General features: G+C 36.4%; 1 protein-coding gene and 1 long non-coding RNA gene across 2 annotated transcripts in view; one reads left to right on the top strand and one right to left on the bottom strand.

Annotated features, from left to right (window-relative positions):
* AHR (aryl hydrocarbon receptor) overlaps positions 1-3,881 on the bottom strand; it is a 54,014-nt gene extending 50,133 nt beyond the window's left edge. The window contains exon 1 of the mRNA XM_027573860.2: positions 3,669-3,881. Coding sequence (XP_027429661.1) covers positions 3,669-3,733 — 65 coding nt within the window. The 5' untranslated portion in view covers positions 3,734-3,881. The remainder of the gene's footprint in view (positions 1-3,668) is intronic.
* Positions 3,882-5,499: 1,618 nt separating this feature from the next.
* The window catches only part of LOC113911862, a 36,279-nt gene continuing 21,596 nt past the window's right edge, over positions 5,500-20,182 (top strand). The window contains exons 1-2 of the long non-coding RNA XR_003516609.1: positions 5,500-5,744; positions 16,138-16,208. This is a non-coding gene — a long non-coding RNA (uncharacterized LOC113911862). The remainder of the gene's footprint in view (positions 5,745-16,137; positions 16,209-20,182) is intronic.

The following is a 20,182-nucleotide window of genomic DNA, read 5'->3' as shown; positions in this document are numbered from 1 at the left end:
ATCATATACTGCCTCTTACAGGAGAACTGATTGTTCTGTGATAATGTGAGCTAAAATTATTTAAAGAATAGACTTTATGTTTCTGTTTCATTTATATCATTAACAACCTTTACAGTTTATAAAAAGCTTTTGTTCTGTTAATTTTAGTTGTGAAAGTGGCAGTGTAGGTGTTGACTGTCCTGCTTTATTGGTCAATCACTTGCTCAGATCTACAAAAGCAAAGAAACCAGATCTCATCCCTTAGTTTAGACCTAATGCTCTTTCAATTTATTTCTCACTTTTTCCTCTTTTTGCCATTTATTTTTCATAAATGCTGATAACTGAACACTTTCACTTGCTCATTTCATAGTTCCAGTATGCAAGAGTCTTTACAGTCACTATGTACAAACTAAGTTAAACTATTGAAAGAAAAATGATGGTGAAGCAAAAATTATGTAATTCAAAAGTCTTATCCTTTTATTTTAAAAGCTATTTAGAATGGTATCATAGTACATTTATATAAAACATTTTTAGTAAAACAATACATAATTTTATTCTACTAGTATTATGTAAATGAGGTTCACCGGACTTAAATAGAGCAGCAATTTAGCAAATAGAGCAAGAAACACCATTCTTTTATATTATATAACCTTGTGAATATGTTAATAAAGGAAACAGGATCATCTAAAACTGAGAAGTTATTACCAGTTCTGACATTTCATGGTAGCTATCTTGACCACCATTACTGTGATTATCATTTTTAAGCGTAGATATTATTTACTCAACGCCTATTACTTACCAACAATCAGTAATAACTTTCTGGAAATATAGTAAATCGAAGTACCACTAAAACCTTCTCTGTAGTAATAAAATTTTAAAAACTATAAAAATATATACAAAGTTAGTATCATTAGGAAAAAAAGATTCTGTTTAATTCAATAGTGTTCTTTTCAGCTATCTTCATGAGACAAATTAACTAAGCAAATTAAGCAAAGTTAAGCAAATGAAAATACTTTCATCTCCAAAGAAAATAAAACAGGAACAAAATTTAAGTTAAAAAAAATTGTTTGTCTTCCAAGCAGGGTTATTATATATACATTATATATATTATATATACAGCAAGGAAAGTTACAAAAGAATCCATTGTTAAGGGTATCTTTTTTTAAATTCCTTTAGGAACATGGGTCTGGTGCAAGGTTGGTTCGGATGCTTTTATTTCCTAACTTAATTACTCCAAAAAGAAAGGAAATATTTACTGAGCATCTACTATGTACGAGATACTTTAGTGGGATTAAATTTAACAGTTTAAGTTGTATTTCCTACCAATAGGTAACTTTCAATGTAGACTTGCCACTAGGGGGAGTTTATCTTGTTTAATATATTTAATTGAAGATGGACTGGAAGAGCTTCAGGTTAAAGTTATCACCTACTTGATTCCAAAATTTTATGGAACTGTATATTAAAATGTCTTAGTAACAGTCCTATAATTACAATAGAACATTTTTTCTTTAAAATAAAATGACTCTCACTTAAGGGATTAAAACTAAATAGATCTCAATAGCATTTTCAGCTCAGACTGGATGTATTTTTCTGACAATGCTGGCATATTTTAGACCTCATTAGCTAAAACTAGTAAGTAAAAATTCATATTAAACTCAATATGAGGTTTAATGGCCACATTCCTAAAATGAACTTTGATTAACTGCATTATAAAGTAAACCATTTCTCATTCAGGTAAAAACTTATAATCAAAATCACGTGATTCTGTAAATGCCAGTACTAGGCTTTCCTTAGGGAGCAATGTAGTGACATTTTAAGGTATTTACATGACGAGAAGCAATGCATGATGCTCAACAAAGATCTGATAAACATCTATCCTAACCAGAATAAAATGAAGGTGAATGTGGAAAATGCTTTAATTATACTATATTATGAGAGATTATTAAATACAAATATACTAAAAAGTTTTAGGAAGTATATTAAAATGGTAAAATAATGAAAGGTACATCTTATATAAATAAAAAATGTAATATATTTAAAGGGAAGATCTTTAGTAAAATGTTAAAGCCAAAGTTGTTAAACTTCATAATGAATACAATACTAAGGCTTTTGATTTTTTTAAAAAAAGTCATCTAGATCCTTTGTTACAACAATTACTAAAATCTAAAAATTCATCAGGGAGATGTTTAAGTTTTCTAAACATACACATAAAACCCATGATATCTCTATTTTATATTATGCTACGTGTACTGCTGTATTAATAAATACATAGAATAGGCAATTGGGATACCTCTCAGTTTTAAATAACCATCAAGGGCAAGGTTAAGTCAGGCAAATACATTTTTATATAAGAAACCACTCCACAAAATGCATGTCACAGAACTGCCAAGACAGAAAACTGCTGACTAGACAGTATTCCTAATGTCAGCCACACTGCAGGATAAGACTTCCAAATTTTAATCAGTATATTTATAGGTTAATATCCTCTGTTAATGCCAACTCTAAATCTGAAGAACTACGACAAGTGAAATTCCAAAAGGAAATTAAAACTCCAGAATAATGAAACATAATGAAAATAATGAAAAATCCAGTTAGTGGTTCCAAACCCAAATTTTAAACTGTTATTTTTCTGATCTGGATTAATGACCTAAATTGAGTTTTAAGCACAACACACACTTCTGATTTGTGCTGAGTAAACGTTTATGTTCTTAAAATGGTTTATGAAAATTTGAAAAATGTTAAATAACTCAAAGATCATCATTAGTAATAAACACACGAGTACAGCCAACTCACAGCAGTCAATCTGTGTCAAGCAGAGATTTTTTTTTTCTGAAACATTATTTTGAAGTATTTACCATCTTACACAAATATCTCACCAAAACAAACCAAATACCTAAGTTTCTAATCACTCTATTAGAATTGACAAAACTTTGAAGTAGGGGGAAAAGGTAATTAAAGAAAGATGCTAAGAATGCAAACGTCCGTTTCAATAATTCCAGCTTCAAATCTTTCAATTCACAGACCCCAAAACCACCTCAAAAGTGTAAGAAAGTTCCCCAAAAGGGTGGCTTAACATACAAATCCCCCATTGTATCCTGTCCACCACACTCATTCATCCTCGCTACCACCTCTCTATATTTTACCTATGTGATCACGTTGAGCGCTACAAAATTACTGCCAAATAAGTAAATGGCAGCGCAGCCGAAAGCCCGTTGCAGGGACCAAAAAATAACTTCACAGGAACTCAGAGCCTTTCTTGCAGACGGCACGTGTTTAGCTCTTTAAAACATCTGGCCCTACCAAGGAATGAGAATAATAACTGTCCTTTAACCTAACCCATGAGGATATTAAAAGTGGAAGGGGATTTCAAGGCGGTTTAATCCACCAGCCCCACAGGGCAGGTTAGACCTGTCAACAACCTAGGACCACAGAAAAGAGAACGGAGGGGCAGAAGGATGGGGATGCGAGAGGGTGCCTGTGCGCCGGGGACTGGTAAGGGGGAGGGCGCAATTTTTTAAATGCAATAATTAAAAATGGAAAAATCCAAGGCCTGGGTCTCTCCACTGGCCTCCAAATCTCGATTCCACAGGCTGTGTCGGGAATGAACCTAATCTCTGGACGGCGAGGATCTGGGGGCGGGGTAGGGCCACCTCCCGCACCCGTGCAGGGGACGCGCTCCGGACACTCACGTTTTCTGCACCGGCTTCCGCCGCTTGCGACTGGCGTAGGTGATGTGGGCGCTGCTACTGTTCATGGTGCCCAGCCGGCGGCGGCTCCTCCCCGGGAGCGGGCGCAGAATGCCCGGTGCCCGGGACCCGGCAGCGACCGGGACGACCGCAGCGGCCGGCGCCGGCTTCCACGAGGACACGCCCGCTCCACCTGCGTCCTCCCCGGGCGGTGGCGAAGCCGCCGCGCGCTTCAAGCCGGGGCTCCAGCAGCCCCACGCGTCCAGGTGCGCTGCCCAGGCCCGGAGCTGAGGGGCGAGGGGCGGAGACCCGTGAGCGAAGCGGCGCAGGTGCCGTCTACACCGGCGGAGGCAGCGCAGCGCTGTCCGCAGGTGAGGCGGCCCGGGCGGAGGAGGAGCCTGGGCTGCCTGTTTGGAATCCTGGCCTGGGTCGCGCGCTGGGGCGCCGCGCCCCGTGACCGTCGCCTCGGCCCCTTGGGTAAGGGAGGCGCCGCCGCGCTGCTCCTGGGGCTTCCCCTATCCCGGGTGCTTCCCGCCTGCAGAACTCGGACTCCGGCCGCACTCGGACTCCGGCCGCACCAGCTTCCGCTCGGCTACGCGGCTGCCTCTGGTCTGAGACAGTGGTCCTGGTTACATTCTCCGGACCGAGCGTCGAGTGGACTCTCCCTGCGAAGCCTCTCGCCGTGCCACACACCAGCTGAAGAGCAGAAGCGCCCCCGACCCCTCTCCGGCTCCGCCCAGCATGTCGTAGCCCCGCCCCGTCCTCCTTGGCCCCGCCCCTCCATTTCATTCCCTTGAGGGCCCCACCCTCCCTGCGCGTGATGACGGAAGACGTAACGACGCACCCTCCCCCCCTTCCCTGCCAGTAGCCATCTTCTTGAGGTCAGAGGGTGGGTTCTGTGGAAACATTTCCAGTCCAGAAAAGAGGTGTGACGACAGATTACGTAGTAGACGAACTCTTTGTAGCTACAGTAGCTCAAGGACAGACATGCCAAATAGTGAGCTTAACTTCACCTATGTAAGAGTGACTCAGCTAACTTTTGGCTAGGAATTACAGCGAGTTGGCAGATAACCAATGGGACTCTAAATATTTTCCTAGAGGGGAAGGCTTCATTCAGGAGGCCACATATGAGTTGAACTTGAAGGCTAAGAATTTCCTTGGCCTTTTTTTTTTTTTGTCTCCATACTAGATGATATAATATCTTTTCCCCAGCCAGAATAACTTCATTACTCTATAGTCAGATTTCAGTGGGATGGAAAGGAAGCAAGGAATAAGGAAATCATGGAGTATTTGCAGATAATAAGTAGTCTGGTATGATTGGAGAGAAGAGCTGGAAGTGAAGTTCAGGAATTCTAGGATCAAATCACAAAGCCTTGATGAAGAGTCTAGATTTTATCCTGTAGTTGATGGAAGCGTTTTAAAGGTATTCAGCAGGAAAGTGAGTGTGGTGTCTCGGAAAAGTCACTCTGGGAGGAAAGTGCAAACTGGATTACAGGAGAGTAAGCCTGGAGGCAGGGAGAGTAGTAAGAGAGTTGTTAAAATAGTCCAGGTCAAAGTTCAGGGAAGTGGCAGTAGGACAGAGAATGAAGAACAAATAGATGAAACATCTTCAACTCCCCTTCCACTTCTATCTAATTATTACAGCAAATGCTATTACATTTTATTCTTTGCAATATCCCTAATTCATCTCCCTCCACCTTATCCTTCAATAATTACAGAAATAGAAACTCCAAAGGCATACTATTTGGGATTCTTAAACTGATATTATCCTCTCCATACATTAATTCCTCAAGAGATATTTTGAGGGTAACAGGAATTTGTGTCAGGAATTGTGCTAGTACTGGGGAGATAATGGTAAACAAAACCAGAAATGTACCAAATGTCCAAGAATAGTGTAATATTGTAATCTGTTAGGTAAATTTGACCTACTCATTAAGGCAAAGATAGGCTTTCCCAAAAAGTGGTAATTGAGTTGAGGTCTGAAGGAGAAACAGGGTTATCTAGGAGAAAATAGGGGAAGAGCATCCCAAGCCGGTGAAACAACAAGCAACATCCCTTTGGTGGGAAGGAGCTTGGCAGGTAAGAGGGACTGAAATAAGCTCGGGGCATCAATGGTGAAATTTGTGTTTAAAAAATATCATCATATCTTGGGTGTAGAACAGATTAAAGAGGGAGGAGCAGAATGGAATGGATGGAGGTAATACTGCTAGGAAAGACTAGACTACTCTGGAGATGACAGTTATTGATACTACAGTGGAGATATTGATAGAGATGAAGAAAATTGAATAGATTCCATAGATATTTGGGAAATCTTGGAGGATAGAGTGGACATATGACAGTGAGGGAAGAGGATGTATCAGAAACTTAATAATAGTTTTCTGGGCTATGTATCTGGTTATGTGATATGGCATGTACTTTGGGGGAAATTATTAATTTAGCGTGGATCTCTTATGTTTGAGGTACCTTTGAGACATCTAAGGGAAAATGTCAGGTAGGCCATAGAATACACAAGTTTGTAACTCAGAGAAGTCAGGATAAGCTGGAGACATAAATTTAGACGTCATTTGCATTTAGCTGACAGAGTACGGAGATTTTAAGATACAAATATATGCTAGTAAAGAAGGACTAGGCCCCAAAGAATTTCAATATATAATATCTAATAGCTAAACAGAAGATGATGGGCCTAAAAAACCAATTGTAAAAAAGTCACTTGAATGGTAACAGAAAAATAAGCTGATCATCATGTCATGGAGAACAAAGTGGAAAAATGTCAGGAGTGGTTCACTGAATGATGTTGATATGTCCACATAAGATGAGAACTGAAAATGTCTGTTGGCTTCTCAACATGGAGTCATGGGTGACTTTAGTGAACATATGTCAGTAATGAACATTATGTTGGTGGACACAGAACTGGATTCATGATGAAAAAATGGCATAAGCAGACAATTCTATTTTTTTTTTTTTTTTTTTTTTTTTTAGGTTTGGCTGTGAAAGGGAAAGACCTAGTATGGTAACTAGGAGGGGAGTAAAAGGTTAAATTGTGTGCATGTGCACGTGTATGTTTTAATGGGTGACAAGCAATTGAGAGAGAGGAGATTGGGATTGACTGTATAAGAAATACAAGGAGCAGTGAAGGAACAATAAATACTAAAAACAGTAAAGACAGAAAGGAATGAGTGCCACAGCAGAAGAGGGGAGTTAGGAGTATATATTAGGCTAGGTAATACCAAAAATAGCTTCTCTAGTGCTTGACTCTTCATAGCGGTCCACAGCTTTGTTAGGGAGTTATAAGAAATGCAGACTCTCTGGCTGTCCTTACTGAGTCAGAATCTGAATTTAACAAGATCTTTCAGGTAACTCAAGTGTACATAAAGTTTGAGGAGCACTACTCCACAGAGGCTGGGGGAAAAGGAGGACAGTGGATGAGATGTAGTAGGCTGGTAACTTTTGATCAGAAAGATGAGGGAGATGTGATGAGGTGGGTATTCTAGCAGGATCTGCAAAGAAACCAGGTGTGTTTTGTGGTTGATGGTTTTTGTTTTAATTTTACAAGTCTGGAAGTAAAAGTAATCTGGAAAATAGCAACAGGGAAGTAGGTGGACATCCACCCTATATCCTGGATGTGTGATGAGAGCACCATTTGGGAGATGATAGCCTCAAGGACAGCTGGCTTTTAGTTTAAGGCAAAAGAGGGACCAAGTTCCCAAAGATGACAGTGCACACAGGGGACTTTGATGTCTCTATCTTTCCTTCTCTTTTATTTCTTCATGTCTGTATTCCTGTCCATCACCGTTCTATCTAAAATATATAAAGTATAAACAAATAATTTCCTCCTAGGATAGGAACTTCAGGGGTAAAAAATGCATATTGAAACTTTATTTATTGTGTAACTTAAAACTCCTTTTAGAAAAGAGATATACAAAATGTACTAAATCCCATGAACCAATATTAATTTAGTGTTTTTACAAAATGTCTACCCTTTTTAAAGGTGTTAGTTGCTTGGTATAATCATTCTCTATCTGATTTTGTCCTACTTCCACACCCTAATTTTCTGCTTGACTTCAGGACTTTTTTTCATTATCCAGAAATCCTGTGATGCTATACATATCACAGTCTTAGTTTAGTAACTGATCTTTGTATAATAGATCATAAGAATAAGATTTTCAGAATTTATTTCACTTTAATAGTAACACCATTCACTTCCTTGACAATTTTTGCTTAGTATGTCAATGAAATCAGTCTTTGTAGTATAATCCCATTAAAAAAAAAAAGAGTTGCCATTTTCTAGAAGCTATCACTTTCTACTTCTAACATGACCACTGTGGAACATGGTTCTCAAAGTGTGGTTTGTGGCCATCAGTCAGATTTTAAAATTTTCTGTGATCAATTTTTATGTAATAACATGATTTCTTTCTTATAACAAATAATTTGCCTATAAGAATTTATGAATATTTTACTGACTTACGCAATGTTAGCCTTTTATTTAGTTTATGTGAGATTGCTTTCTGAGGTTTCAGATGCAGCTATAGGTCTATGAGTTCCTTTTTCCTGCTAAGTATTATGAGAAAAAGAACTAAGTTTTAGGAATGCTATTAAAATAGCAGCTGTTTTAGAATAAAGGAAAATAACTAAATTGAATGCTAACCCTATTTTGTCACAGTACACGTATTCATTCATTTCATTTCGCCAACACAATGACATCGGTTGGACACTGTGCAAACCACTGGCTCCATGTAGTTCAGAACTTCAGCATGAAATTGTACTTCTTCCATTCGATTGCATCATATCTTTGTGATGCTGGGTTTTTTTAAGTTGTAGTTATAAAACACAAGGACCTCGAGAAAATGACTGGAACAGGAAATGAGGGTAGTGGTTTCCAATCCAATTCCAAGTTTGAGAATTTGTAACATGCCCAATAGATGTGCACATCTCATTAAGAATGAAATAAAAATTTTAAAAAAATGTATGTGCATTATTTTTTTTAAATGGCTACTAAAGGTTAGGATAGACATATATAAGAAGTTTGGGCCTAACTACTTAATAAATGGGATTGTAAGGTATTTCCTTTTACCCTGTGATGTTGTGAAAAAATTACTGACACACTAAGAATACCATGAACTGGGAAAGTCTGAGAATCTGTAACAGAGCTAAACCCTTTGTTTAACAGAGGAGAAACCTCAGGCCCAGAGAGATAAAGTTATGGTCTGCTTATCATAGCCTAGAATGTAAGTCTTATGACTTCTATTCCACTATAAAATATTTAATTTATTAAATGTGAACTGGTTTGTTTCATTTCTTAAAAATAATCAGTTTATACGTCACTTGTTTTGACTCTAACACAAAAGAGCAGACATAAATATCTACTGGCTATTTCTAAATGCTTAATGCCTTCTTTCCTTGCTTCGATATTCCACAACAATGTCATAGGCAGAAGCCAAAAACAGAAAGTAATTAACAGGTGTTGAAGAATTGGTGAAATACATTTTGGGCCAGTGCTCATCTTAACACTAACAAGAAAACTACAGTAAAATGTAGGAATAATTTGTTGTGAGTCAAAATTATTTTTGTTTACTTAGGGATAATGTTTTATTGTAAGAAACATTAAGAGTTTTAGCATGTGAAAGAACATTCTTAAAACATTCACATGTATTCTATTTATTTATTTATTTATTTATTTATTTATTTATTTATTTATTTTTAACATGCATTCCGTTTTAGATTTTGACTTTTGCTTGTTGGAACTTTATAAATGTGAAATTTGATTACAGGATAGGTTATGAAGAAGTTTTATGTTTCAGGGTGCCTGGGTGGCTCAGTTGGTTAAGCGACTGCCTTTGGCTCAGGTCATGATCCTGGAGTCCCAGGATCGAGCCCCACATCGGGCTCCCTGCTCGGCGGGGAGTCTGCTTCTCCCTCTGACCCTCCCCCCTCTCATGTGCTCTCTCTCTCTCATTTTCTCTCTCTCAAATTATAAATAAAAAAAAATCTTTAAAAAAGTTTTATGTTTCACATGCTAAGATTCATATCTGATCTATGAAACATTTATTAAACAATACAAATGTATAAACATTTTTTGTTTAAAACCATTAACTTTACATATAAATATATTTGGGATTCTTATGATACATATTTTATGCATTTTAAATGATCATGTAGAAGAAATAAAGATCAAATACTTTTATATTAAAGAGATATTTTTAAAATTATATTAAACATGCTAAGGAAAACTTAAGGAAATGTAAATGACTGCGCCATTCTGATCTAAAATCTTTAATTTAGACCTGCTAAACTTTAAAGACTAGCAGTTTCTTATGCATATTAAAAAGAAAGAAAACAATGTTTTCTTTCTTGAAAATGTTTAACTTGGATTTACTCATCTGTAGACAGTGGTTCTCAACTTTTGTTGTACACTATAATCACCTGGATGTCTAGGGTTTCTTTATAAAGATCTTGATTTCATGATATAGGTTATGGCCTGGGCATCAAGATTTTTAGGGATAATAGTTGTATTCTCAGGAAATGCATGCTGTAATATATAAGTGTGAAATATCCTGGTGTCTGTAACTTATCCAAGAATGGTCTAGCAAAAAAAAAAAAAATTACACACACACACATACATATAAACAGACATGCATATTCATATATACACATATACAACTGTGAAGGCTATGTAACTATTTGTTGTGTTACACTTTTAACTTTACCATATGTTCAAAATTTTCACAATAAGAAGATAAAGTAAGAAAACAACCTTTTACCTCAAGTTTAGAATTCAGAAACAAAATAATTATTTGAAGCCTAATAACTGCTTCAGTGAGAGATGAAGCCAGGAGTGATATATTAATCACCCAACTCTCGCTAAGATAAAGCTTTAGATCTTGCTCTAACCCTTGATATTCCAGGAAACAGATGAAAGATAAGTGAAAAAAGACTCCCATGAAATTTCTGCACTTCAGTGTGAGAACAAACCTAGAAGCCTAAAATCCCCATTTTGTAGCATCTGTGGGCTAAGGAAAATAAGTGTTAGTAGTTGTGCATTTCAAGAATTTGGTTTACGCTAACTACAAATCATTCATTTTACTGTATTCATTAGTTATACATACTAAAAAACTAATAGTTTCATTTGTATTTTAATCCTAGTCTAAATTTCTCATACCTTACAAATATTGTTTTACTTATTCTTATGCTATAAATCTGAAATTTTTTTATCCATTTTCTTGCATATACTCCCTGAATTGTATAAGACTTTATAAATGCATCAATAGTTAGGATTTATATCTGTAAGGCTTATATGCTAAAATAATAGGTTTCTTTTTTTGTTGGGAAGCACTTTATTTTTTTTATTTTATTTTATTATGTTATGTTAATCACCATACATTACACCATTAGTTTTTGATGTAGTGTTGCATGATTCATTGTTTGGGTATAACACCCAGTGCTCCATTCAATACGGGCCCTCCTTAATACCTATCACCAGGCTAACCCGTCCCCCCACCCCCTCCCCTCTAGAACCCTCAGTTTGTTTCTCAGAGTCCATAGTCTCTCATGGTTCATCTCCCCCTCCGATTCCCCCCCTTCATTTTCCCCTTACTATCTTCTTTTTCTTCTTCTTTTTTTTTTTTTTTTAACATATAATGTATTATTTGTTTCAGAGGTACAGGTCTGTGATTCAACAGTCTTACACAATTCACAGCTCTCACCATAGCACATACCCTCCCCAATGTCTATCACCCAGCCACCCCATCCCTCCCACCCCCCACCTTAAAATAATAGGCTTTAAAAAAATCTTTGGGGAAAAATGTTAACGTGCACGCCAAGCTAAATCTTTTCACATTAATGCTAGCAGAACAAGAATGATAAGGGTCTTAGGACCCTTCTCAGTCAAACCCTGTACCAAGCATAGTAAAAATCTGCCATTAACCTGATTGGTAAGTTGATAATGATAAAGGAGATCTGGTTACATAATTAATCAAAGGGATGTAGCTGAGGGTGGAGTGTCCTGTGTAACACCAGGCTCTCCACCCTTCCCTCCTAAGGCAGGGTGGAAGAATTTCCCTTGTAAAACTTTAAACTTTAGTTGAGTTTCTTTCCTGCCTGAACATAGATCGACTTCCCATATGCCTTTACAGAGGCAAGGAGTCCTGATGGAAATAATATTGGGAGGATTCAGTTCATTCCCAGTTTTGAACAGATCTCCTAAATTCTTTCAGTCCCTGCTTTGGGTTGAATCCTTTCTGATTGTCTGAGTCAATAAATAGAGAATCATGTAAAGCAAATGTGTTTCTAAAAAAGAGCATGGATATCAAATAATTATTTTGGAATTTGTTAGTATTTAAAGAAATGCCAACTAGACTATTTTATAACATAAACAATCCTTATCTTCAGAAACCAGGATTTTCAAATATTTAATTTATTAGATATTGTGTTTTTCCATATTACCTAAAATAAAATTTCGTGAGTGCTCAGATTTCTGGCAACTTTTCACACGATTCTTTGGAGCAAATCACCACCACCACCATCACCAAAAAAATAAGTCAACACACACCTATATTAGTAAAAACAGTAATCTGAATCCTGATAAAGTGCTTTCACTGTAGAAAGAAAGTAGATGAAAGATAAAAAATGCAAACTTTGACTTTTTAGTTATTCTTGAATATTTCGGAGTTACATGTTAACTTTGCAAGAACTGAATTTTTTATGTAGTAACATGAATTTAACCCCTTCTTTTCATTTTTAACATAGTATTGTTAGGTCTAAACAGACATATATCTAGTAATTTATATCCTTTTAATGTATAGGTAAGGAATTTCTGTACTTAGATCATTAAATGTGCAAATAAAAATGTTTCCAAAGTTCCTTTAAAAAGCATTTGGAATGAAAATTACAATTTAATTGATATTAATAAGATATTACTGATGCATTATAAATTTTCCATTTATCCAAATATTTTATTTACATGTTCTCTATTTTTAATTTTAATATTGAAATACAAACTTAGGAAGATTTCTTTAAAAGGATTTTCATTCTTCTGTTTTTCATTTATGTATGATTAAAATTCAAGAGGATTTGACATCCCAGATCTTTTCTTTTTAAATGTTTTTCTTATATGGTCAGGAGAAAACACAAATTAAAATAAAGATAAGGTACAAATATTGCCATACTGGCAGGTTTTACTCCTCAGAAAGAAAGCCACTAATGCAGTCTCTAAGAATGTCCTTTCCCCCATTTTAATAAGAAGGTTTGGTTTGTGTTGTTCTGACATTAAATGGATTAAGCGGCAAGCCTGCTGAGAAAAATACTCAAAGGTATTAAACCCTTGCAGTGTTGGTTTAACTGTAAGTACTGTAAAATAAGATTAAGTCTGAGTTTGGAAGAAGAACGAGATTTGACATAAGACTAAAAGGTAACAATATTCACAGATGCCTGAATTAATGCTTCAGTGAAAAATATAATTAGCACAAGATTTGAAAATATGTCTCCTTTGGCAAATGTCTTCAGAGAGTAATCAGTGCTGTAGACTGATGTAGTGGAAAGAGCACTGGGCAAGTTGCCAAAATCTCTGAATTCAAGTTTGTTGCTCTAACACTCGCTAGTTCTGTGACCTTGGATGAGAAATTTCTAAAGTCTTTGAATCACAGTATTGTGGATGTGGCCAAATCGCAACTATTCTCCACTTTATATAGTGTGCATTTCTGGACTGCGGAGTCCCCAGATTCCCATGCAATCAAAGTTGCAGATGAAAATTAGGTTCAGCCAATTAGAATGCACTTGTTGAGATTTGGAAGGCAGAAGTCAAGTGAAGGTCATTTTCCTGCTGCTTGCTTTGTTTTCTGCCAACAAGCGAGATTGTGAAGACATGATTTTTGTAAGATAGTTTCCAGCATCCCAGTTCTTGTTTCGTGGGATTTGAGAGGCTATTGCGGTGGCCACGGTGGTGGTTTCTTGATTCCTTATTGGTAGTTACAGTGGTGTGTTTCTGAACTCAATAAATTCTGAGGTGACATCTGGATTCTTCACCTTTCTGACTGAAGTAGGAGTAGAAGTTCCCCTAATAGGTCAGTTCCACAGTGTTCTGGAAATGTTCCTCGATGCCCAGCCTAGAGCCTCTCTCTCTAGCCTTTCCAATTACTTTGTAAGCTTTTAATTCCCTCCATTAAATTTCTGTCTACTTAAAGTACCTGGACCTTATTCTGTTTCCTGAACTGAACCCTAGTTAATACACACATAAGCAAATCTCATTCATACTGTGCGGGTGGTTGAGAAGACCAAACCGTACCACCTAAGTCTAGTCAATACTGTTTCCTCTTTTTTGAAAGATGGGTAGACATGATATGACCAACAGCTGTTAAAATTGTCTCATGGTATTTTCCTGTCATTAATTCTACTCAGATAATATTGGTCTAAACACATTTTGTGAAGTATCGGTCCTGTTTGGCAAATAACACAGAGAGAAGCAATTGTATATTTATTAGGTAGCTAGATATTATAAATCTCTAGTTCCTAAGAAAGTCCCTGAGTTTGAATGATGCCTTCTTTTATAACTGAAGTGAATAGTTTTCACTTCAATTTTCTATTTTCCTGTTAATGTTACATTTTTCTGATGGTAATCATTAGAAGCACTATGGCTAATTCCATGAGTGGAAATGTACTGACAGACATCATTCTGAGTCTGTCAAGATTTTGAGCAGATTTGAAAAAATTTTGCTCTGTGTCCTCATACTTTCTAAAGGGATAAAATAAAATACAAATATAAGTAAAATCCTTTTTAGCACCTTTTTCCAGAAACATTTGTTGTTGTATATGTGGAGCCAAGACACATTTTACCTTTAAACCTGCTCATATGCCCAGCCACCGTTAAGGCATCAATTCTCTTTAGATCAATTTCCTGACTTGCCTTCACTGCTCTCCAGTTTCAGCCTGGCTCCTAACTCTTATCTCCATTTATATTTGTGTCTTTTTTTGTACTCTTTAGACTTGCAATGAGTTTTTTATTTTGCCTCTTCTAAAAGGACTTATTCCACTGGCTTTTTTTTTTCCTTGATACTTTCTTAGAATATATATACATCATATATATATCTCATGATATATACAGAGAGAGTCTTGTTATATTGGTCTTATTATATTGATCTTGGTCTCCTCAGGACTTAAATTCATTTGGACCTCATTTGTGATAAAGACCCTCTAGTTCTCCTAGGCTTTCTTAGATAATTTTAAATATTGGACAGAATAAACTAGATTGAATTTTCTAGTTTGTGAATTCTAGAACTGTGAATATTCACAGTTTCTGTGAATAAAGCTTATTTATTTTCACATATAACCCTTATTTAAGCTTATTTATTTCCATCATATAACTCTATATTCATGATTAAACCTATCATTTCTTTAATAGCCAATTCTAACCTTAATTAGTTCCTAAGTTTTAGATTTATCTGAGAAATCCCCATTTCATCTTAAATACTACCATGAATTTTGTTCTGAAAATAGTTTGTTCTGAATACATACTCCACTTCCCTTCTCAAGACCCTATAATTTCCCCTTTTCTATCAAATCAACTTTAAATAGCCATCTTAAGAAACCTCATCAACTCATATAACTTTGCTTTCTTATCTAATTGTATCTTCCCCATTCCCTAACACATGCCCTCCACTTCAATCAGACCAATTTTCTTATGAATTCCTGAATATGACAAATTTATGCTTCTCTGCTCAGCATCACATTTAGTTGGAAAACCTCTTTCCACTTACTCAAACTGAACCCATTAATTTCATAAAGCACTGTCTCGTGCCAAGTGTTCTTCGTATTAGCTTATATCTTGTATTATTTATGATTTTTGTTGTTAATAAGCCATATTTCCCACATGATTGAAGGATGTGCTGGTGAAATGTTAAGTGCCTAATCAATACGTATTTAATTGAGTTGAATTTATACACTCACTATAACATAGCCTGGATGTTATTTTTTAAGATTTTATTAATTTATTTTAGAGAGAGAGAGAAAGCAGGGGAGGGGCAGAAGGAGAGAGAATCTGAAGCAGATTCCCCACTTATGTGGAGCCTGGCATGGAGCTGGATCCCACGACTGTGAGATTGTGACCTGAGCTGAAACCAAGAGTCCAATGGTTAACCGACTGAGCCACCCAGGTGCCCCTAGCCTGGACATTTTATTGATGTTAAATATCCTAAAAATTACATTCATGATTTTTTATCTTGGTTTAGTCACTTGCAAGTTTTCTCAGCTATAGTGCCTCTTATTTTCAGATGTCAATAACAAGTTTGGTATATTACTTGTAATTGAAGATGATCTGTGAGATAGTTTATGGGCTCAAGCCAGATAATTTCATTAATTGTACAGTATAATATTCATTCAATAGTTATAAAGGATGCATTCACTCAACAAATATTCAAGTATCTGTTGTGCACTGAGCAATGGGGATAGCATAAAGAATAAGACACAGTCCTTGCCTTGCTTTCAGAAAATGTCCTGGGCATGCAGGGCAGAGTGAACAGAATGTCACCATGGAGTGTGATGAGCTTGAAGATTATGGTAAGTACAATGTACTCTGAAAGCACATAAAAAGGACACCTAACCTCAGGCATTCTGAAATGACAAGCTAAGCCCTGAAGAGGAGGCATTATCCCAGCAAACAGGGCTTGAGGAAGGCAAGGAAACCCGGGCCAAGGTCTAAAGGCCAGGAAAGAAAGAAATTCTTGCTTGGCAAGTGAAGTTTAAAGATATTGGAAAAATTGCTTAATGAAATTTTTCTGCTGGTGTATGTAGTTCTGATTCAGATTTCATGATTCTAGCTCATTTCTTAAAACTTAACAGAATTACCTCAAACTAAAAGAACATGCTGGGAATAATATATTTTTTAAAAATAATTATTTCATAAACAATTATTATTCCTAAAATGTTTGCAAGGGAAAATTCTTTCCCTTCTGTTTCAGATCGCATTTCTAAAGAGCTTTTACAGAAGGAGTGTTCTCAGGAGAAGGGAATGTGGGAAGTAGGAATAGGGGAGGAGAAGGAGCTAAGCAGGCACATGAAACACCTGGAGCCCAGCTTTAACTTGCTTCTACGGGCAACTCTGAGGCAAGAATTGCATCCAGAGTTGGTCCCACCTTGAGGCAAGAGGTCTGGCTTGTGTTAACGAAGAGGGAAGGAAGGATAACCCCCTGGATGCAGAATGCAATGACTTCCATAGAGCAGAGGGAAATGTTAAGGAAAAAGGGGAAGCGGTGAGCCTGGTCAGCCAACACACAGAGCATCTGGGGGATGGGTGCACCTGGGTGCAGTAGCTGGGGAATTCGGTGGGGAACTTACAGGACACTCTAAACCATAGTTATCCCATTTTAGGGATTTTGAATTCCAACCCAAAATACCTATTCAAATGTCTACAATGGTTTCATGTATTGTGAAACTTAACTGGCTTTGTAGATTTTTAGAAATGTAAGTCATTTAGAGAATAAAGAAGTTACATACTACGCATTTAGCCTATGACACATCTGTATGACATGATGAATTTGGTCTTAGTGAGATAACAGTCATTTCTTCTAAGTTTTATTATATACTAGAGAACTGCACGAACAGACATTAGCCATTAGTTTGGAAAGTAACAGTCACACTGTGATGCTGTTTTATTGTTTCGTTTTGTTTTGTTTTAGGCAAAGCCTCCATTTCTTTCCTTCAGTTTTTCTTCCTATGATTTTTGTTTCTTTTTCTTAGTTCTTCTATTTTTCCCTTTTTCTTTCATTCCTCTATCTCTCCCTCCCTCTCCCGCCTTCTTTTTCTCTCCCTTCCTTCTATCCTTCCTCCTTTTTTCCCTTTCTTTTCCCACTGTTGTGAACTGCCTGTCACAGGATAACTAAAGCTCAACTTAGAACTCAGAAGAAAAAATTGTTTCAGGAAATTGGATGTGCTTGTTTTCGTTTGTTTGTTGTTTTTCATTTTTAATTCACTTAAAACTGTGAATCATTTCATGACTGTGGTCTTCTCTGAATTTTAATGTTTGGCATTTACTTCCAGAGTATGGCCCAATAAACTGGATAACATTTATTCTGTTTCTTTGTCATTAAACTTTGGTGAATTTAGAGAATGTTCTTTGAAATGACATTATTACGAAAGAAGTTCTTTAGAGACCCCACAACCTAGGGAGCAAGGATTTCCTAAAACCGCTGTACTTAGCTAGGTTTTTTATCTATTTTTGCATGAAGTCAACTTGTCATCAAAACAAAATTAATATTGTATTATTTTTTGGTCAAGGACACATTGAACATTTAGTGCAGCATGCACAACTTTCAGGAAGATAGAACCGTAAACAATTAGTTGCATTCACTTCTTATGACATAAGGTGACTTTCACAATGTGCAATGCTACTGTTTAAAATTAAATGCTCACCACTACATATTACACCCAAAGATTATAGGCTCACATAATTTAGTTCTAATCATTTAAAATGTTTTTTTGCCTCCAGATAGTGGTTCTGTTGATGATGATATGAAACTCTGACATAATTGTGATTGCATTGTATTTTTTCAAGTATCTGTTGTGTAGATATTTACGTAGCAACCAAAATACTAATTACAATGGCAATTCAGTAATTGGTTCACTCAGTTGTTGGATGGGGTGCTGTGTCTATCCCGAGGCCAACGACTTGTCTTAGTTATTGTGGTGATACTTATGAGAAGGACAAACATCTTGGTGCATTCATATTAGCACGAACTGCGCTAGTCAGGATAATGTGGATAAAGTGATCCATCATCTTCCTTTCGATACGTAAGCTGTAAGAAGTAGTTGATGAAGTTTTAACACATTTGCATTTACTTTCCATATAGCTTACATAAATTGCATATTATTTATGTAAATTTTCAATTCTCAAAAATGAATGTCTATCTTTTCCATTTAGTCCTTTGTAAAAAAAAAAAATGAAAATTAGTGTATATCAAATGTAGGTCCTTTGCATTTTACATACTTTCTTTCACTTAATCTTACAACAACCCTATGAAACAGGTACTTTTGAAAAAAAAGAAATAAAATTCCATACCATAAAATTCACCATTTTAAAAGTGTACAACTGAGTGTTTTTCAGTGTATCCATGAGGTTATGAAGCCATCAATATTATCTAATTCCGAGACATTTTCATCACTCCCCTGCCCCCCAAAAAAACCTGTAGTAATTCATTGTCACTCTATTCCCATCCTGCCAGCTCTTAGAAAACCACTAATCTACTTTCCATCTCTAGGGCTTTGTCTGTTCTGGATATTTCCTATAAATGAAATCATACAATATATGGTCTTTTGGATTAGCTACTTTCACTTCCCATAATGTTTTCAAGGTTCACCCATGTAGTAGTACGTATCTGTATTTCTTTCTTTTTTTATGGCTGAATGACATATCGCTGTGTTGATAGATCACATTTTGTCTACCCATTCATCAGTTGATGGACAATTGGATTGTTTCCACTTTTTGGCTATTTTGAATAATGCTACAATGAACATTCATGTCCAAGTTTTTGTGTGGACATATGTTTTCATTTCTCTTGGGTATACATCTAGAAGTACAATTGCTGGACATATGGTGACTTTACATTCAACTTTTTGAGGAACTGCCAAACTGTTTCCCAAGTGGCTGCAATATGTTCCATTGTCATCAGCAAGGTCTGAGGCTTCCACTGTCTCCATACCCATGTCACACTTGTTCTTATTCTTTTTTATGATCGCTATCTTAGTAGCCACTTGGTTATGGTTTTGATTTTCATTTCTCTAATAACTAATGATGTTGTGCATCTTTTCATGTGTTTATCGGGCATTTGTCTATCTTGTTTGGAGGAATACCTATTCAAATTCCTTGCCCATTTTCAATTAGGTTATTTTATTGTGTTGTAAGAATTAAATATTGTGACTTCTAGGTTCTTATCAGGTATATGAGTCGCAAATATTCTCTTGTATTCTGTGGGTTATCTTTTTTCCTTGATAGTGACTTTTGATGCACAAAGCTTTTAATTCTGATGAAGTCCAATTAATGTATTGTTTTCCTTTTGCTGCTTGTCCTTTTGGTATCACATCTAAGAAATCATAACCAGACTCAAGTCAGAAAGATTTGCCTGTACATTTTCTTTTGAGAGTTTTACAGTGTTAGCTATTATATTTGAAATTTGATCCACTTTAATTTTTGTACATGTTCGTTATTACATTTGAAATTTGATCCACTTTGAGTTAATTTTTGTACATAATGTGAAGCAACTTCATTCTTTTGCATCTGGGTATCCAGGCATTCCAGCACTTTTGTTGAGAAGACTAGGGGCACCTGGGTGGCTCAGTCAGTTAAGCAGCCAATTCTTGATTTCGGCTCAGGCCATGATCTCAGGGTCCTGAGACCGAGCTCCATGGCAAGTGCCACACTGGGCGTGGAACTGGCTTAAGATTCTCTCTCCCTCTGCCCCCCCGCCCCTCCTCTCTCTCTCTCTCTCTCTCTCTAAAAAGAAGAAAGACTGTTCTTTCTCCTATTGAATTGTGTAAGC

Source organism: Zalophus californianus, chromosome 12 (genome assembly GCF_009762305.2).
Source record: "Zalophus californianus isolate mZalCal1 chromosome 12, mZalCal1.pri.v2, whole genome shotgun sequence".
Classification (NCBI taxonomy): domain Eukaryota; kingdom Metazoa; phylum Chordata; class Mammalia; order Carnivora; family Otariidae; genus Zalophus; species Zalophus californianus.
This window is presented reverse-complemented; position numbering and strand designations above follow the sequence as displayed.